Here is a 14,567-nt window from a genome sequence, read left to right as displayed (position 1 = left end):
GATTTGTAAACATGGTGCCATGGTAAGACTGTTTGCTATTTCTGTTGGGTTTGATATGCTGATGTTGGTGAATGAGTTTGTTTATACTGGTTTACATTTTATTTTCTAACCATTATTTGGGTAACAGAGAACGAATGATGGCAAATGAGGAAGTATTTCCCGATATTCCTAATTCAATAAAAAAAATTGAGCAATCATCGTTTAAATTAATGTAAGGCATGAAGTCATGGACGTGGTCCAGTTAACTAGGTCCAGTACTCAACCTAAAAGAGGCCTACTTATTTAATTTTTCTACTTGCTGTTGACTATTACGCTGTGTTCAAGCCTGGATCGGCAGTTTTTGCTTATGTAACTTGTTGTATTTGTCTTTCTAGTGTCCATCGGTTAATCATCTTTTGATACTGTATCTATTTAACTTTAGTAAGGAAACCAACACCATGGTGTAACACCACACAAGATGGCGTTACCCTTGCTCAAAAAGCTATAATAAAACACCCTCTTTTCTTCTAAATGGTTACATTTAATCATGTTTATGTTTTACATTACAGTGGAAATCGGTTTACAAAATAATGTAAACTTCACAGAATGCTTTACTTCCACTTTAACACCTACACTCTAGCCCCTACACAGAGGATATGTTCTTTTGTTGGAGAATTGTAAGCCATATAGCAGTTTATACATGCAGCTAGAAATGCTGCATTTTTTAACTTATAATGACATGTATAATGATCTTGATTGTATTATCATACTTTGTTAATTATTACATTTTTACTACTAAATTAGGTATTGCATTATTTTGTAAAAAAGTGTAATGGTGAACAGAAAGCACGATTCGGTATGTACCTTGGTTTTAGGGTCATTGTTCAAAAAGGGTTTATTTTGTCACCGTCAGCTATAGAACTGAAGAGCATCATGTGATGGAGATTTAACACAATAATGAAAAAAATAAAAACCGGTGCAGCCAACAACAAATGTTCAATATTACGTGTGTGCATAGAGAATGTATTCACTTACTCAAAGACTGACTTATGTGCACACAAGATAAGTCAGTATCTTTTATTTTTATTGTTTGACAAATATACATGACTGTTGTCATATATATTCAAGCCAGATACAAGATGCCTGGTGAAGACAAAACAATTTCAACTTTAACTCACAGAAATGCTCATTTGTCACACTGTCAGTCCCAGAGCAGTGGACCAATTAGAAGAGCTTTTGTTTACGGTAGCAAGTTGGCACAACAATGGCAACATGACGGAACCATTGCTCCATCTCACTCTTTCTTGCCCCTCAATTGTTGCACTGCTGTGGTGTTTTTTGCCTAATTCCAGTGACTGCATATGTGGACTGACTGTATTTATTATGGGAATGCGTGAACTGAACCCTGACCCTCATACTATGACGGTTCAGGACATACCCCTAGCTATTTAAGAATAGTCAGGGATTTTTAAAGAGCCGATATTATGGGTTTTTGAAAATGCCCTTCCATGTAGTGTGTAACACAGCTCTAAGTAAAGTAAAATACCCAGCTAAAGCTTAAATCTGTAAGTGTACAGTGTTTAAAACTTTTGATTCGTCATAGTTCTCATAGTTCTTCAAACGAGTCATCTTGAAAACGAGTCATTAGGTGTTTCACCAAGACGCAGCCACGAAACACAACAGTAGTTGCGCGCACAAAGATTTGAGATTTGAAGCCTGCGGCCGCGCCCACTAACAAAGAAAAAAAGCCACAGACACACACACACAGAGACGCCAGTCGAATGAACTGAATGAACAAATTATGTATTTAGTTGTGTTTTGTTACTTGTAACCGCAGAAATCAAGTTAACTCTTTATATTCTATATATAAAAATCAACTGGTTTGAGTGAGAAGCCCCTTTCCCATTGATGGCTTTTGTTATTTTCTTTCTTTTTCTTGCAGGAGATGGGGGCCCATGGGTGGAGGAACCTTTTTGGTGGTGGTGCTGTTGTGTCAGAAGGCTGTGGGACACTTCTGATTCATCAGGGTGTGTGACTGGAGTGTGCTGTGGTGTAGGGTGAATAACTTTTTATGGGTGATCACTCCTGTGGGTAGCCCCAGTCCTGTGAGTTAATGCCTCCTAATCATTTATCAAGTTAACTCTTTATATTCTCATATCGAGTGTAAAGCCACATTGAAAACGCGACATGTGCGGATTTGTTCACGGACCGTCAGTTGTTCCTAAACACATGAAACGGTCAAGTTTCAAAATAGTTCAGCTCAGGTTTAAGGTGAGTTGTCTAAATTGCACCCAGCAAGTTGAACTTGTGTTCTAGGCAAATGGCAATCACACAACCCTCAACCTGAAAGTGCATTTTTTGTTTTTAAATGTTTTAGTGTTGTGTCCTCTGAGGAGGAGGGTAATAGTTAGTCGTCAAGTCCATCGTCTGTATTTACATTCACCCACTGGCAGCCAAAATCCACGCCTTACACTATGAAGCATGTATTCACTCTGACTACTTTTATATTGTTGATTAGCTGCTGGGCATTTCACTCTGTCTCTCGCTGAAGGCTGTCAGTCTCGACCAATCACAGCAGGCTGTCATCGGTCCAATCAGTGCAGATTAGCTTTGCGCTAAGGAGGGGCTTGGGAACAAATGAATCGCAGAACTGTTCATATGGGAGTCGCTGGGATAATTAGGTAAAAATAAATGCATATTATGAGACCATGAAAGTGTTTTTTGACCTTGCATGCATATTAGACTTTTGTTGGAGACCCTTACAACCAAAATATAACCCTATTTCATGTATAGTAGGGGCTCTTTAGGATAATTCAGAATGAGTTCAGGCTGTCAAGTCTCTCAATGAGACACACCCATTTCACCCAGTTTTCATGCCACAATTTGTATCTTTGTGTTTTTCACGCTAAGATGTAATAGCCCTGCTTGTTCTGTCTACAAACCATTTGTAGGTGTACTTACAAACTGCTCACTAATGTCTATTAATGTGGATCATAAAGTGTTAACCTAATGTTTTTCATTCTTAAATCCATTTATTCATCCATTTACAATCTAGATTGTGTCAAAGTAACATAACATGATTTTTATTATTAAAGGCCAACACACTGTGAGATATTTTATAACCCTAAATGATTGTAGCATGTTAGACTGGACAAACATGGCTCTCATGTCACACTGTAAGATCTCAGCTGGCATGAAGTCAGACTGAATGACAATGAAGACGCGCCAAACACCAAAGAAAACGCCCCGACACTTTCACTATCCCATTCTAAAAGGATTTCTCATAGCAAACGTAAACAATCTGTAGTGGCAATTTTGCACACGGTGTGTCTCAATAAAAATCAGGAAGAAAAAAACAGTTTTGACATTTCCCCTCGGTCATTTGAGTTGTCGCATGGATTGCATCAAAAAATTTTGTTCTTGGATTGTTCTTGGATTGACGCTCATCCCAGCTGTTGTCACACGGCAGGAAAGTGTCTGAAATCTTCTGATAGTGACAGAACTTTATCGGAGGAAAAATCTGATAGTAAAATCTGTCAGTGAACATGTTAAACCCAGGATTAAAGATCACAGATTTTATCCTAGGATTTCACAAATCTTTTAGGATTGCCCAAATTTGTCTCAGATGACTAAATCATGGCTGAAATTTCAGTGTGAGCAGGGCTTTGGTCGACAAAAGGGTACCCTTGATGGGGAATGAGAAGCTGATTCTTCATTTTCAGATAGTCTATTCCAGGGGTGGCCAACCCTGTTCCTGGAGAGCCCAAACACACCTGAATCAATTAATTTGGAACTGAACACCACGTGATAATTACAGGCAGGTGTGTTTGATATGGGTAGCAACTAAAATCTGAAGGAAGGTGGCTCTCCAGGAACAGGGTTGGCCATCCCTGGTCTATCCTCACTTAAAAAAATACATTGGGGGTACACTTGGGAACAGTGCTGATACTATTAGAATTCTGCTGGGCTGTCAGCCAATCAGATTCTAGAACCAGAAAATACTAAATACTATTGAATAAATACTTTCACATAAATTTTTTTCATTAATAAATATTATTTTGTCTCAATGTTATAAGTAAATATATTCCTCACTATAAGCCAAAAAACTATAACTACATCATTAATAACAACAACAGTGCACATCTTAGAATTGTAACATATAATTACAGACATCTAATAAGTCATTCATTGATTCATTTTCTTTTCGGCTTAGTCCCTTTATTAATCCGGGGTGGCCACAGCAGAATGAACCGCCAACTTATCCAGCATATGTTCTATGCAGCTGCCCTTCCAGCAGCAACCCATCTCTGGGAAACATCTATACACATCCATTCACACTACGGACAATTTAGCCTACCCAATTCACATGTCTTTGGACTGTGGGGGAAACCGGAGCACCCTGAGGAAACTCACGCAGGGATAACTTGCAAACTCCACACAGAAACGCCAACTGACCCAGCCGAGGCTCAAATCAGCAACCTACTTGCTGTGAGGCGACAGCACTACCTACTGCACCACCCTAATAAGTCCTGACTATGCCAGATTATTTCTAGTTGATACTAGGCTCATAAAAATGCTAAAGAGGAGTGTCTCATGATGAACAACTAACTTTTAAAATCACATAAATACAACATTTTGTTTCAAACATGGAGGAAAGAGTTGAATGTTGTACAGAAAGATGCAAGCAAAAGACAAACCAAACAGACACAGTTATTTTAGCATGAATGATGCATACATTTTTGCATTTATGAGTGTAATATGTTTAATGGCTAATTTCTTAGACATTTTCATATATTGAATATTCTTACCTTCAGTCATGGGACTGGCAGGTCGAGCTACAGGGGAAGGAGCTATCGATGGAGATGGTAATCTAAAAGGGCTGTTTGAACTCTCCGGGCCTCCATGAGCATAGTCATCACATTTGCCTTTTGCCTTAGACAAACACATGCCAACTCAAATTATGCTTTAATATAAAATAACAATAATAACAGCATTCACAGTCTCAATGTACTAAAATGTCCATAAAACTGGGAACAAGTAATAAATCACAGTTTATTATGTTTACATTCAAGTTTTACTTCTTACTTCTAATCAAAAGTATTACTTTATATACACGTTATCTAAGAGTTTTCAGAAGTACACATTTGTAAGTAAATACTTAATATATATATATATATATATATATATATATATATATATATATATATATATATATTTTTTTTTTTTTTTTTTTTTTAATGTACACATACATATTATTACCCAGGGATATGATTACGTTACTTGTGTTTAAATAAAAAAATATTTGAACCTGCTCCTAAGCAACCATGCTAACCACTTAGCTACCGTTCCACCAAAATGAAAACTTTATCATCATTTACTCCCAGTTGTTTCAAACCTGTTTTTTCTTTTTTTCTGATAAACAAACAAAAATATATTTTGAAGAATGTTGTTAATCAGTGACCAGTAGCTTTGACTGAGTATTCTGCTTTAAATCAAACAATGCTTAATGGATCTTAAAATTCTACACTGCAAAAAATGCTTTGTTTAGATTTTTTGTCTTATTTCTAGTCCAATTATCTACAAATTCTTAAATCAAGAAGCATTTTTTAGACAAGCTAAACACATTGTCTTGTTTTAAAAAATAATATGCCACAATGAAGTGAGTTTTTCCTTAAATCAAGCAAAATAATCAACCAATGGGGTAAGCAAAATAATCTTTTATCATTTATCACCTTTAATAATTGGCAGGTTATTTTGCTTGATTTAAGGAAAAACTCAATTAATTTAGGCATATTATTTCTTAAAACAAGACAATGTGTTTTGTTTGTGTAGAAAGTGCTTCTTGATTTGAGAACTTTTAGATATTTGGACTAGAAACAAGACAAAAAAATCTAATGATAAATTTGTGTGTGTGTGTCTATATATATATATTTAGACTTTATATCGATAGACACATTTGTATTAAGAGCACCTCATTCATGTTTGGTAAGTGTTTTGCATGTGGTTGTAAATGGGAGTGTTAACCAATGCAATGATTTGTAGCCGTGTGTGTGTGTGTGTGTGTGTGTGTGTGTGTGTGTGTGTGTGTGTTATAATATTCTCCTTCTCGTTTAGATCGTAAATGTGTCCACATTTCTGTTGCTGCGTTAATGCTACAATCCAGAAGCATTTGATGCTACTTTCTGAGCGATGCTGTCTGAAGCGAGTACTGAGTCTGTCTAACCCCTTTTGACTGTATTTTAAAGTGAACTGATGGTCCAGTCGTGATGGCAGACCCGGAGCTGACAACTTTGAGGGATTTATGTGGTGAAATTGTGTCCGTGTTCATTTGCACTTTGTAAATGTCATTTTGCTGTGAATGTCTAATTACTGAATTAAAATCAAGAGGCTCTCCTTATCAATGTGTATTGAGTTCTGAATTACTGATTTCTGTATCTGTGCATTTTGTGTAAAATCAACTGGTTTGAGTGAGAAGCCCCTTTCTCATTGATGGCTTTTGTTATTTTCTTTCTTTTTCTTGCAGGAGATGGGGGCCCATGGGTGAAGGTGAAGGAACCTTTTTGGTGTTGGTGCTGTTTTGTCAGAGGGCTGTGGGACACTTCTGATTCAAAATCCGAGCCGACGAGCCATCGGGATCTAGTTTAGTGTTTGTCTTTTTAAGAGAATTATTTTGAATAATTTTTTGTGTTTACTTGTGTCTCCTTTCTGCTCCTTAAACTGTAAAAAGAGACAATTCTGGGTGACATTTTATATTTTTCCTGGGTTTGAATCCCAGGTGAGTCAACGGATCGTTACAGAACCGAACAAGCCACAGACCATGTTATCCTTAAAAGATTGGTTGGTGCCTACATGTCTGAGCTTTGATTTCATTTTCAAAGCAATCCACAGGCACCCAGCAAAAGGCAATACACAGGATGACTAGCCAGTCAACATTACAGTTGCGTGTTAATTAACTTTACACCTTAAAACAATAAGAGGCTCTACAATCAAAAACCCACCAAACCGGTTTTTGAGAAGTACCTTTTGGTTCGCGTGTCCTTTGGCGTCTGCAAGGAATACACATTCTCAGGCAGACACAGAAGCGATCAGAAATGCTTCCAAAGTTTAATGGACATACAGTAAAACTGTGTTTATTTGAGTAATGTATGTTTGCTTTATGTTTCTGTAGGTTTTTGTGTGTACATGTTCCATGTGTTTAACAAAACTGTTATAGATAGTTCTTGAGTAATAGCCCTCAGTGACAAATGAAATCTACAGAATGTTTGTGAAATACTTCATGTTTGGTATCGATTGAAAGATGGGAACATTTCAAATGCATTGGTTTATATGAAGAAACCATACTATGAAAAGTGTCGACGTTATAAGATTTTATTTTAACCACTATGCTATCAAAGCAGCACCCACACCATGTGTCAACCCGGCATCCTAGAGGGCAGAATTGGGGACAAGCATTGTGTAGACCCAGCCTCTACCAAAGCCTATAAAACTTTGAACAAAGGAATTTCATCGTCGTCTTTTGCCGGTCATCTTTGCCAGTCATCACCGCCGTCGCTGCCCGAACGTCGCTCTTCTCGTGCTGTGGCCGTTACATCGCCTCGCCGGAAGCCTCGTTACATCACGGAGCATACCGCGACCTTCACTTGCTACCGGCTTGACCCCCGATCTGCTTGTGCAACAACGAGCCATCGGGTCAACACATCCAAACTCTGAAACTCATCATAACTACAGGAACCCAGGAAGGACTTCGAACGCCGCCTTGTCCAACATCCGTATCCCTAGCAACCGACTAAGGAAACCCCTCTTCACCGACAAGGGAATTCCATCACGTCACTGAAGTTGCTACGCTGACCAATCAGCTTCACCAGGATTTCCCTTTGGACCAGTCGAGGAAACCAAAATTACATCAGAACGCAAGTAGCACAAACAAGGTTTCTACCCATTACTGAATCTGGTGTGAATTATGTTTAAGTAGTAAAGAATAGCAAAATTCTCTGCTTTTATGGTTTCTCTCAGGTTGCAATGTTAAGAACTTAGCAAAGGCTAGAAGTTAAATCCACTCAGCCAAAACTCTCCTCAAACTGCTTGTGCGTGTGTGTATGTATGTGCATTTGTTTGTTTTACGTAGATTAGTACTTTGTGTTATAGAGTAGCAATAAACTTTTGTTTCGTTTTAAGATCCTTGTTGGTGTGTTGTGTGCTTTATAAGTTAATGCGTCAGCTTCAGATACTGCTACCTTGCTCATTAAATAATTAGATACTGTTTTTATATTGTTATTGTTGGCCACGTAATAATATAATACAGAATTGCTTTACATTAAACGTTCTATTTTCTGGACAAATACTAAAGTTAAGTGTAAGCTTTAAATAATTCTATGTGAATCATGTTTGAATCTTTGATTCGAATCCCCAAAGTTTAAACATGATTTAAACCAAAGAGCTGATTCTTACAATATCAAAATAAGTCGTTGGGTTGTGTTTCAAAGTGAGCTAACCTCGAGCACTTTAGCTTCTCCCTCCCTGTTTCGTCCACTCTGCCACACGTACAAAACTCCTCACCTCTTGCTATTGGCTTGTCCACTTGATGTGCAGCATGTGATCACTTACCATGGCCCAAAAACAACTAAGCTAACATAAGAAAAAGGTAGATCCACCTGTAGCTTCTCTGCTGGGCAGCCATTTGTTGTTCATCTAATTTGCCTCTTTGGCCCCATTTACACTAGTGCGTTTTAGTTTTAAAACGGCGTTTTATAATGAAAACGATCCGTGTTCACACAAGCTTTTCACCCAGTGTTTCTGATCAGCTCTCCGTCTACACAAAACGCTGAAATATACATCACTTGACCACACACACAATTTCTAGCAAGCGTTGCAGCCAATCTACCCCGATGAGAGCTATGCTAGTCTACTTAATATTGAGGAAAAGCCCCAATAATAGAAACAAATGTCAGCAGCCCCGCCTCCGTTTTCAGATGTCTCTGTTTTCCCTCATCCATACTCAGACAGACCAGCAGCGTTTAAGGATGAAAACGGCTTCTTCAGCATTTTCAAATTGCTCCGTTTACGGTGCTCGAAAACTCCTGCGTAGTATGGACGGATGCCGTAACCTTAGCAAAACTTATGCGTTTTCATGCTTTCAGATGATCACTTAAATACAGACTCTTTAAAAACAAATGCCAAACCAATTCTCTGACAGCTGTTGTCGAGTTTGAAAATTGCTTATATCTTTGATGTGGGTAGAGGAGACATATTTCTGAGGGAATTTCAACATGCATCCTCATATGGGCAAAGGCAGTCGGAAGATGGCTCTGATGGACAGAGCAAAATTAAGGGTCCTGTTAGCCAGTTTGTGGTCACAGATAGAACAGAATGAGAACCATGATCAGCAGGATTTTGGTCAGAGGGCACATACCTTCATTGATCAAGCAGTGTACATCGTCTGATGCGATGGTACTCTGTTGCTCACATATACATGGAACCGTCTTGACCCCACCCAACACTACTTTACTATCTGTGTAGAACCTTATTCTTCCTGGTTTTAAATGAATCTTCTTTGGGATAGTTTAGACCATAGACTGTAAAATATATGGACGTAGTATCCTTGATGTCACCCATATGTTTCTAAAGATCGCAAAAAAAGCCACAAGTAGGCGCGGCCAACCATCGCCATTTTGTTCGCGTGTCATCACACCCACGGGGGATACCAAACAAGGGCAAATAGGCGGAGAGTGAGCGGAGCTTCAGACACCTGCTGGCATTTTGCTTGGACCTGGTTCAGACACACTTTACTTTGGGAGAACGCTTAATACTTTATCACCTGTGACTCGTTTGTATTCTGACCACTTGTGCTTGGTTGTACACTATATCAATGAAGTGTTTAGACTTTTAAAAACACACTGCTGTAATACACTGAGCCACTAAACATTGTTCTTATGACGTTTTTCAACAGGAGGAAAACGCGATTTACTTCCAAACACTTCAGATATAGTCTGTGTTAGTTAATGTAAGACTATTGATGAAATCCAGCATAACACTGTATGACAACGCTTCAGATGACTGTTCTAGAGCCTACAGCTAATCAATTCGTCAGATTCTGGAGTGCATTAAAGCTCTAAATATAATTAAAGCTGCAAGCAGCGATGATAGGGACCTCGCACCCGGGCTCACCGCCGCCCGGTGACCTTACGATGACAGAGAACAGCGAACAATAATAATTTAAGCCAATATATAAAAAAAGATCTAAGAAAATCACAGATTTATGCCAAACTTCCTCCTGTCAGCAGGTGGCGCTATAACTGTGACTTAAGATTGGCATGTAGATGTCTTCCGGAGAAGAATGTTATCAACCATGTGAAGTTTCAGGCACATGGGACATTGTGTGGCTGAGTTATAAGCCAAACTACCTTCTGCCAGCAGGTGGCGTTATGACTGACTCAATATTGTTATGTGGATGTGTTCAGGAGCAGACTTTTATCAACCATGTGAAGTTTCAGGCAGATCAGAGATTGTGTGGAGATTGTGTTTTAAGACAAACTACATTCTGCCAGCAGGTGGCGCTATGAAAGACTCAATATTATTATGTAGATGTGTTTAGGAGAGGACTTTCATCAATCATGTGAAGTTTCAGGCAGATTGGACATTGTGTGGCCGAGTTACAAGCCAAAATTTCTTCTGACAGCAGGTGGCGCTATGACTGACTCAATATTGTTATGTGGATGTGTTCAGGAGAGGACTTTTATCAATCATGTGAAGTTTCAGGCAGATTGGACATTGTGTGGCCGAGTTACAAGCCAAACTACCTTCTGCCAGCAGGTGGCGCTATGACTGACTCAATATTTTTATGTGGATGTGTTCAGGAGAGGACTTTTATCAATCATGTGAAGTTTCAGGCAGATCAGACATTGTGTGGTTGAGTTATAAGAAATTCCTGTTCCATGGCGAAGCGTTGAGGTTTGTCATGCCACCACAGACACGCCCTTCTGCAAAAACTCTAGATCTTTACAATATATCATCGCTAGAGCTTTCAGATTACACCACTCTATTTTGGTGCTGATACGGGAAAGTTTGTGGAAGGAGTTTGTTACAGTGTCAAACATGTAATTTCCTGTGGCCAGCAGGTGGCGCTATAACTGTAACTAGATATCGGCACGTAAACCTGATCAGGTCAGGACTGTTATTAAATGTGTGAATTTTGAGGCAGATCGAATATTGCATGCCAGTTATAAAGACTTCCTGTTTTGTGGCGAATCATCAAAGTTTGCGAGGCCGCCACGGATACGCCCATCGATGAAAACTCTAAAGCTTCGCAATTTAACATCACCAAGGCTTTAAGATGACAAAACCCAATTTTGGTAATTATCAGATAAAATCCCTAGGAGGAGTTCGTTAAAATACAATGCCTGAAAATGGCAAAAGCGCCACTTTTTCGCCACAGGAAGTTAAAAATATCCGACTTCCTGTTGGGTTTGAGATATGGCTCCAAGAGACTTTTTCGTATGTTTTGCCATGTTTGAGGTGTGTGCCAATTTTTGTGCATGTGCGTGATTCGTAGATCGGGGGCTCGTCCGTTTAATTTTTCTAGGTGGCGCTGTCGAGTCATTTTGCCACGCCCACTTCAATATTGTTATGTGGATGTGTTCAAGAGATGACGTTTATCAACCATGTGAAGTTTCAGGCAGATCGGACATTGTGTGGTTGTGTTATAAGGACTTCCTGTTCCATGGCGAAGCGTTGAGGTTTGTCATACCGCCACGGACACACCCCTCTGCAAAAACTCTAGATCTTCACAATATATCATCGCTAGAGCTTTCAGATGACTCCACTCTATTTTGGTGCTGATACGGAAAAGTTTGTGGTAGGAGATTGTTACAGTGTCAAACATGTAATTTCCTGTGGCCAGCAGGTGGCGCTATAACTGTAACTGGATATCGGCACGTAAACCTGATCAGGTCAGGACTGTTATTAAATGTGTGAATTTTGAGGCAGATCTGATAATGCATGCCAGAGTTATAAAGACTTCCTGTTTTGTGGCGAATCATCAAAGTTTGCGAGGCCGCCACGGACACGCCCATCGAAGAAAACTCTAAAGCTTCGCAATTTAACATCACCAAGGCTTTAAGATGACAAAAGCCAATTTTGGTGTTTATCAGATAAAATCCCTAGGAGGAGTTCGTTAAAATACAACGCCTGAAAATGGCAAAAGCGCCACTTTTTTGCCACAGGAAGTTAAAAATATCTGACTTCCTGTTGGGTTTGAGATATGGCTCCAAGAGACTTTTTCGTATGTTTTGCCATGTTTGAGGTGTGTGCCAATTTTTGTGCATGTGCGTGATTCGTAGAGCGGGGGCTCGTCCGTTTAATTTTTCTAGGTGGCGCTGTCGAGTCATTTTGCCACGCCCACTTCAATATTGTTTTGTAAATGTGTTCAAGAGATGACGTTTATCAACCATGTGAAGTTTCAGGCAGATCGGACATTGTGTGGTTGTGTTATAAGGACTTCCTGTTCCATGGCGAAGCGTTGAGGTTTGTCATGCCGCCACAGACACGCCCCTCGACGAAAACTCTAGATCTTCACAATATATCATCGCTAGAGCTTTCAGATAACACCACTCAATTTTGGTGTTGATACGATAAAATTTGTGGAAGGAGTTTATAACTCCGTAAATCATGTCATTTCCTGTGGCCAGCAGGTGGCGCTGTAACTGTATCTGGATATCGGCATGTAAACGTGTTCAGGTCAGGACTTTTATTAAATGTGTGAATTTTGAGGCAGATCTGATAATGCATGCCTGAGTTATAACGACTTCCTGTTTTGTGGCGAATCATCAAAGTTTGCAAGGCCGCCACGGACACGCCCATCGACGAAAACTCTAAAGCTTCGCAATTTAACATCGCCAAGGCCTTTAGATGACAAAACCCAATTTTGGTGTCGATCGGATAAAATCCCTAGGAGGAGTTCGTTAAAATACAACGCCTGGAAATGGCAAAAACGCCACTTTTTCGCCGCAGGAAGTTAAAAATATCCAACTTCCTGTTGGGTTTGAGATATGGCTCCAAGAGACTTTTTCGTATGTTTTGGTGTGTTTGAGGTGTGTGCCAATTTTCGTGCATGTGCGTGATTTGTGGATCGGGGGCTCGTCCGTTTAATTTTTCTAGGTGGCGCTGTCGAGTCATTTTGCCACGCCCACTTCCAAAGCCCATAACAAACGTAAATTTTCGCCACTTGTGAGGCGTGTGCAAAGTTGCGTGAGTTTTCGGGCATGTTTAGCCCCTCAAAACCGCGATTCATTCCGCGGAAGAAGAAGAAGAAGAAGAAGAAGAAGAAGAAGAAGAAGAAGAAGAATAATAATAAACAGAGCAAATCCAATAGGGCCTACGCACCGTTTCGGTGCTCGGTCCCTAAATATAAACGATAAATCATCTTAAATAAAACAAATACGTATAGAGATGGTATATAAGTATATAACTTTACTCACATGGGACACGGAGGCCACGTGTATGGTTTGTGAGCACAATTAAGTGCACTCAGCATGCCATGCCATCTAATAACTGTAGGAAACAAGTCCAAAAGGCAGTTGACTGTGTAAAGCCACATAAAACAACACAGAAATACGATAAATATGCCGAGTTCAGTGGCTAATCTGCCGGAGTCAGCAGAGGTGACGTGACGGCGACCAACGAGACCTAGCTGACGAGACAATTTTGTGTTCAATAGTGTCTGCAATGAAATAAAAGTCAAAGTAAATTTGGAAATCACTACCTTTTTTATTTGCGTTTTCCATACTGTCCCAACTTCTTATGATTTTGGGTTGTGCTTTCGATCATAACATTTCCCTTGATAGGCTTGAAATTGTGTTGGTTTTACTGAAACTGCATTGGCTTGGTTCTGGTCCTACTTATCTGAATAATATAAATTTGGGCAAATTAATGAAGATGCGTTATACCAATCAAAAGTACCTCAGGGCTCCGTTCTTAGTCCCTTACTTTTTATTTTATTTATGTTACTGCTAGGCGAAATCAATAAAAAAAGATGCACTTAGTTTTTACAGTTATGCTGATGATATACAACTCTATATCTCATCTGAATCTTATGATTTGTACAAATTCATAAAATTAACAGATTGTAAAGCAGATATAAAAACTGGACGACAAAAAAAGTTCTTATTACTTAGTTCGGATAAAACCGAACTTTTATTGCTTATTGGTCCCACAAACCTCTCTTGCAAAAAAAATAAAAAATTTCGCCATGATTTGTGATAGCAACCTGTCATTGGAAAGTCAAATTTCTAGCATCTGTAAAAAAAAATTTCCATCTTATATTTTTTCCTAACCAATACATCCTGACAATGTCTATTGCATAAATGCTAATTCATGCTTTCATGAACTCTCAGTTTAACTATTGTAATGTGTTACTAGGTGGTTGCACTGTAGGCCTAATTAACAAATTTCAGCTTGTTAAAAATGCAACTGATAGAGTGCCTTCTAGAATTAAGAAATATGACCATTATTATTCTGGTTCTTTCAGCATTGCATTGGCTCCCTATTAAAGATTAGTCTTACTGAATAAGCCCTGAATGCTTAGCTTCCCCGTA

The 14,567-nt window shown here is 39.1% G+C and overlaps 1 protein-coding gene and 1 long non-coding RNA gene across 3 annotated transcripts in view; one reads left to right on the top strand and one right to left on the bottom strand.

Moving 5' to 3' along the window:
* LOC147841347 (uncharacterized) overlaps positions 1-8,153 on the top strand; it is a 70,981-nt gene extending 62,828 nt beyond the window's left edge. Inside the window, exon 2 of the long non-coding RNA XR_015504003.1 lies at positions 6,755-8,153. This is a non-coding gene — a long non-coding RNA (uncharacterized LOC147841347). The remainder of the gene's footprint in view (positions 1-6,754) is intronic.
* Positions 1-14,567, bottom strand: part of plxdc1 (plexin domain containing 1) — a 133,685-nt gene that overhangs the window by 31,165 nt on the left and 87,953 nt on the right. For both annotated transcript variants that reach the window (NM_001442325.1, NM_001146306.2), the window contains 1 exon segment: positions 4,788-4,911. In NM_001442325.1, the coding sequence (NP_001429254.1) occupies positions 4,788-4,911 (124 nt within the window).

Source organism: Danio rerio, chromosome 12, assembly GCF_052040795.2.
Source record: "Danio rerio strain M-AB ecotype USA chromosome 12, GRCz13ab, whole genome shotgun sequence".
Classification (NCBI taxonomy): Eukaryota; Metazoa; Chordata; class Actinopteri; order Cypriniformes; family Danionidae; genus Danio; species Danio rerio.
The sequence above is the reverse complement of the archived record's forward strand: the minus strand, read 5'-3'. Positions and strand labels throughout refer to the sequence as shown.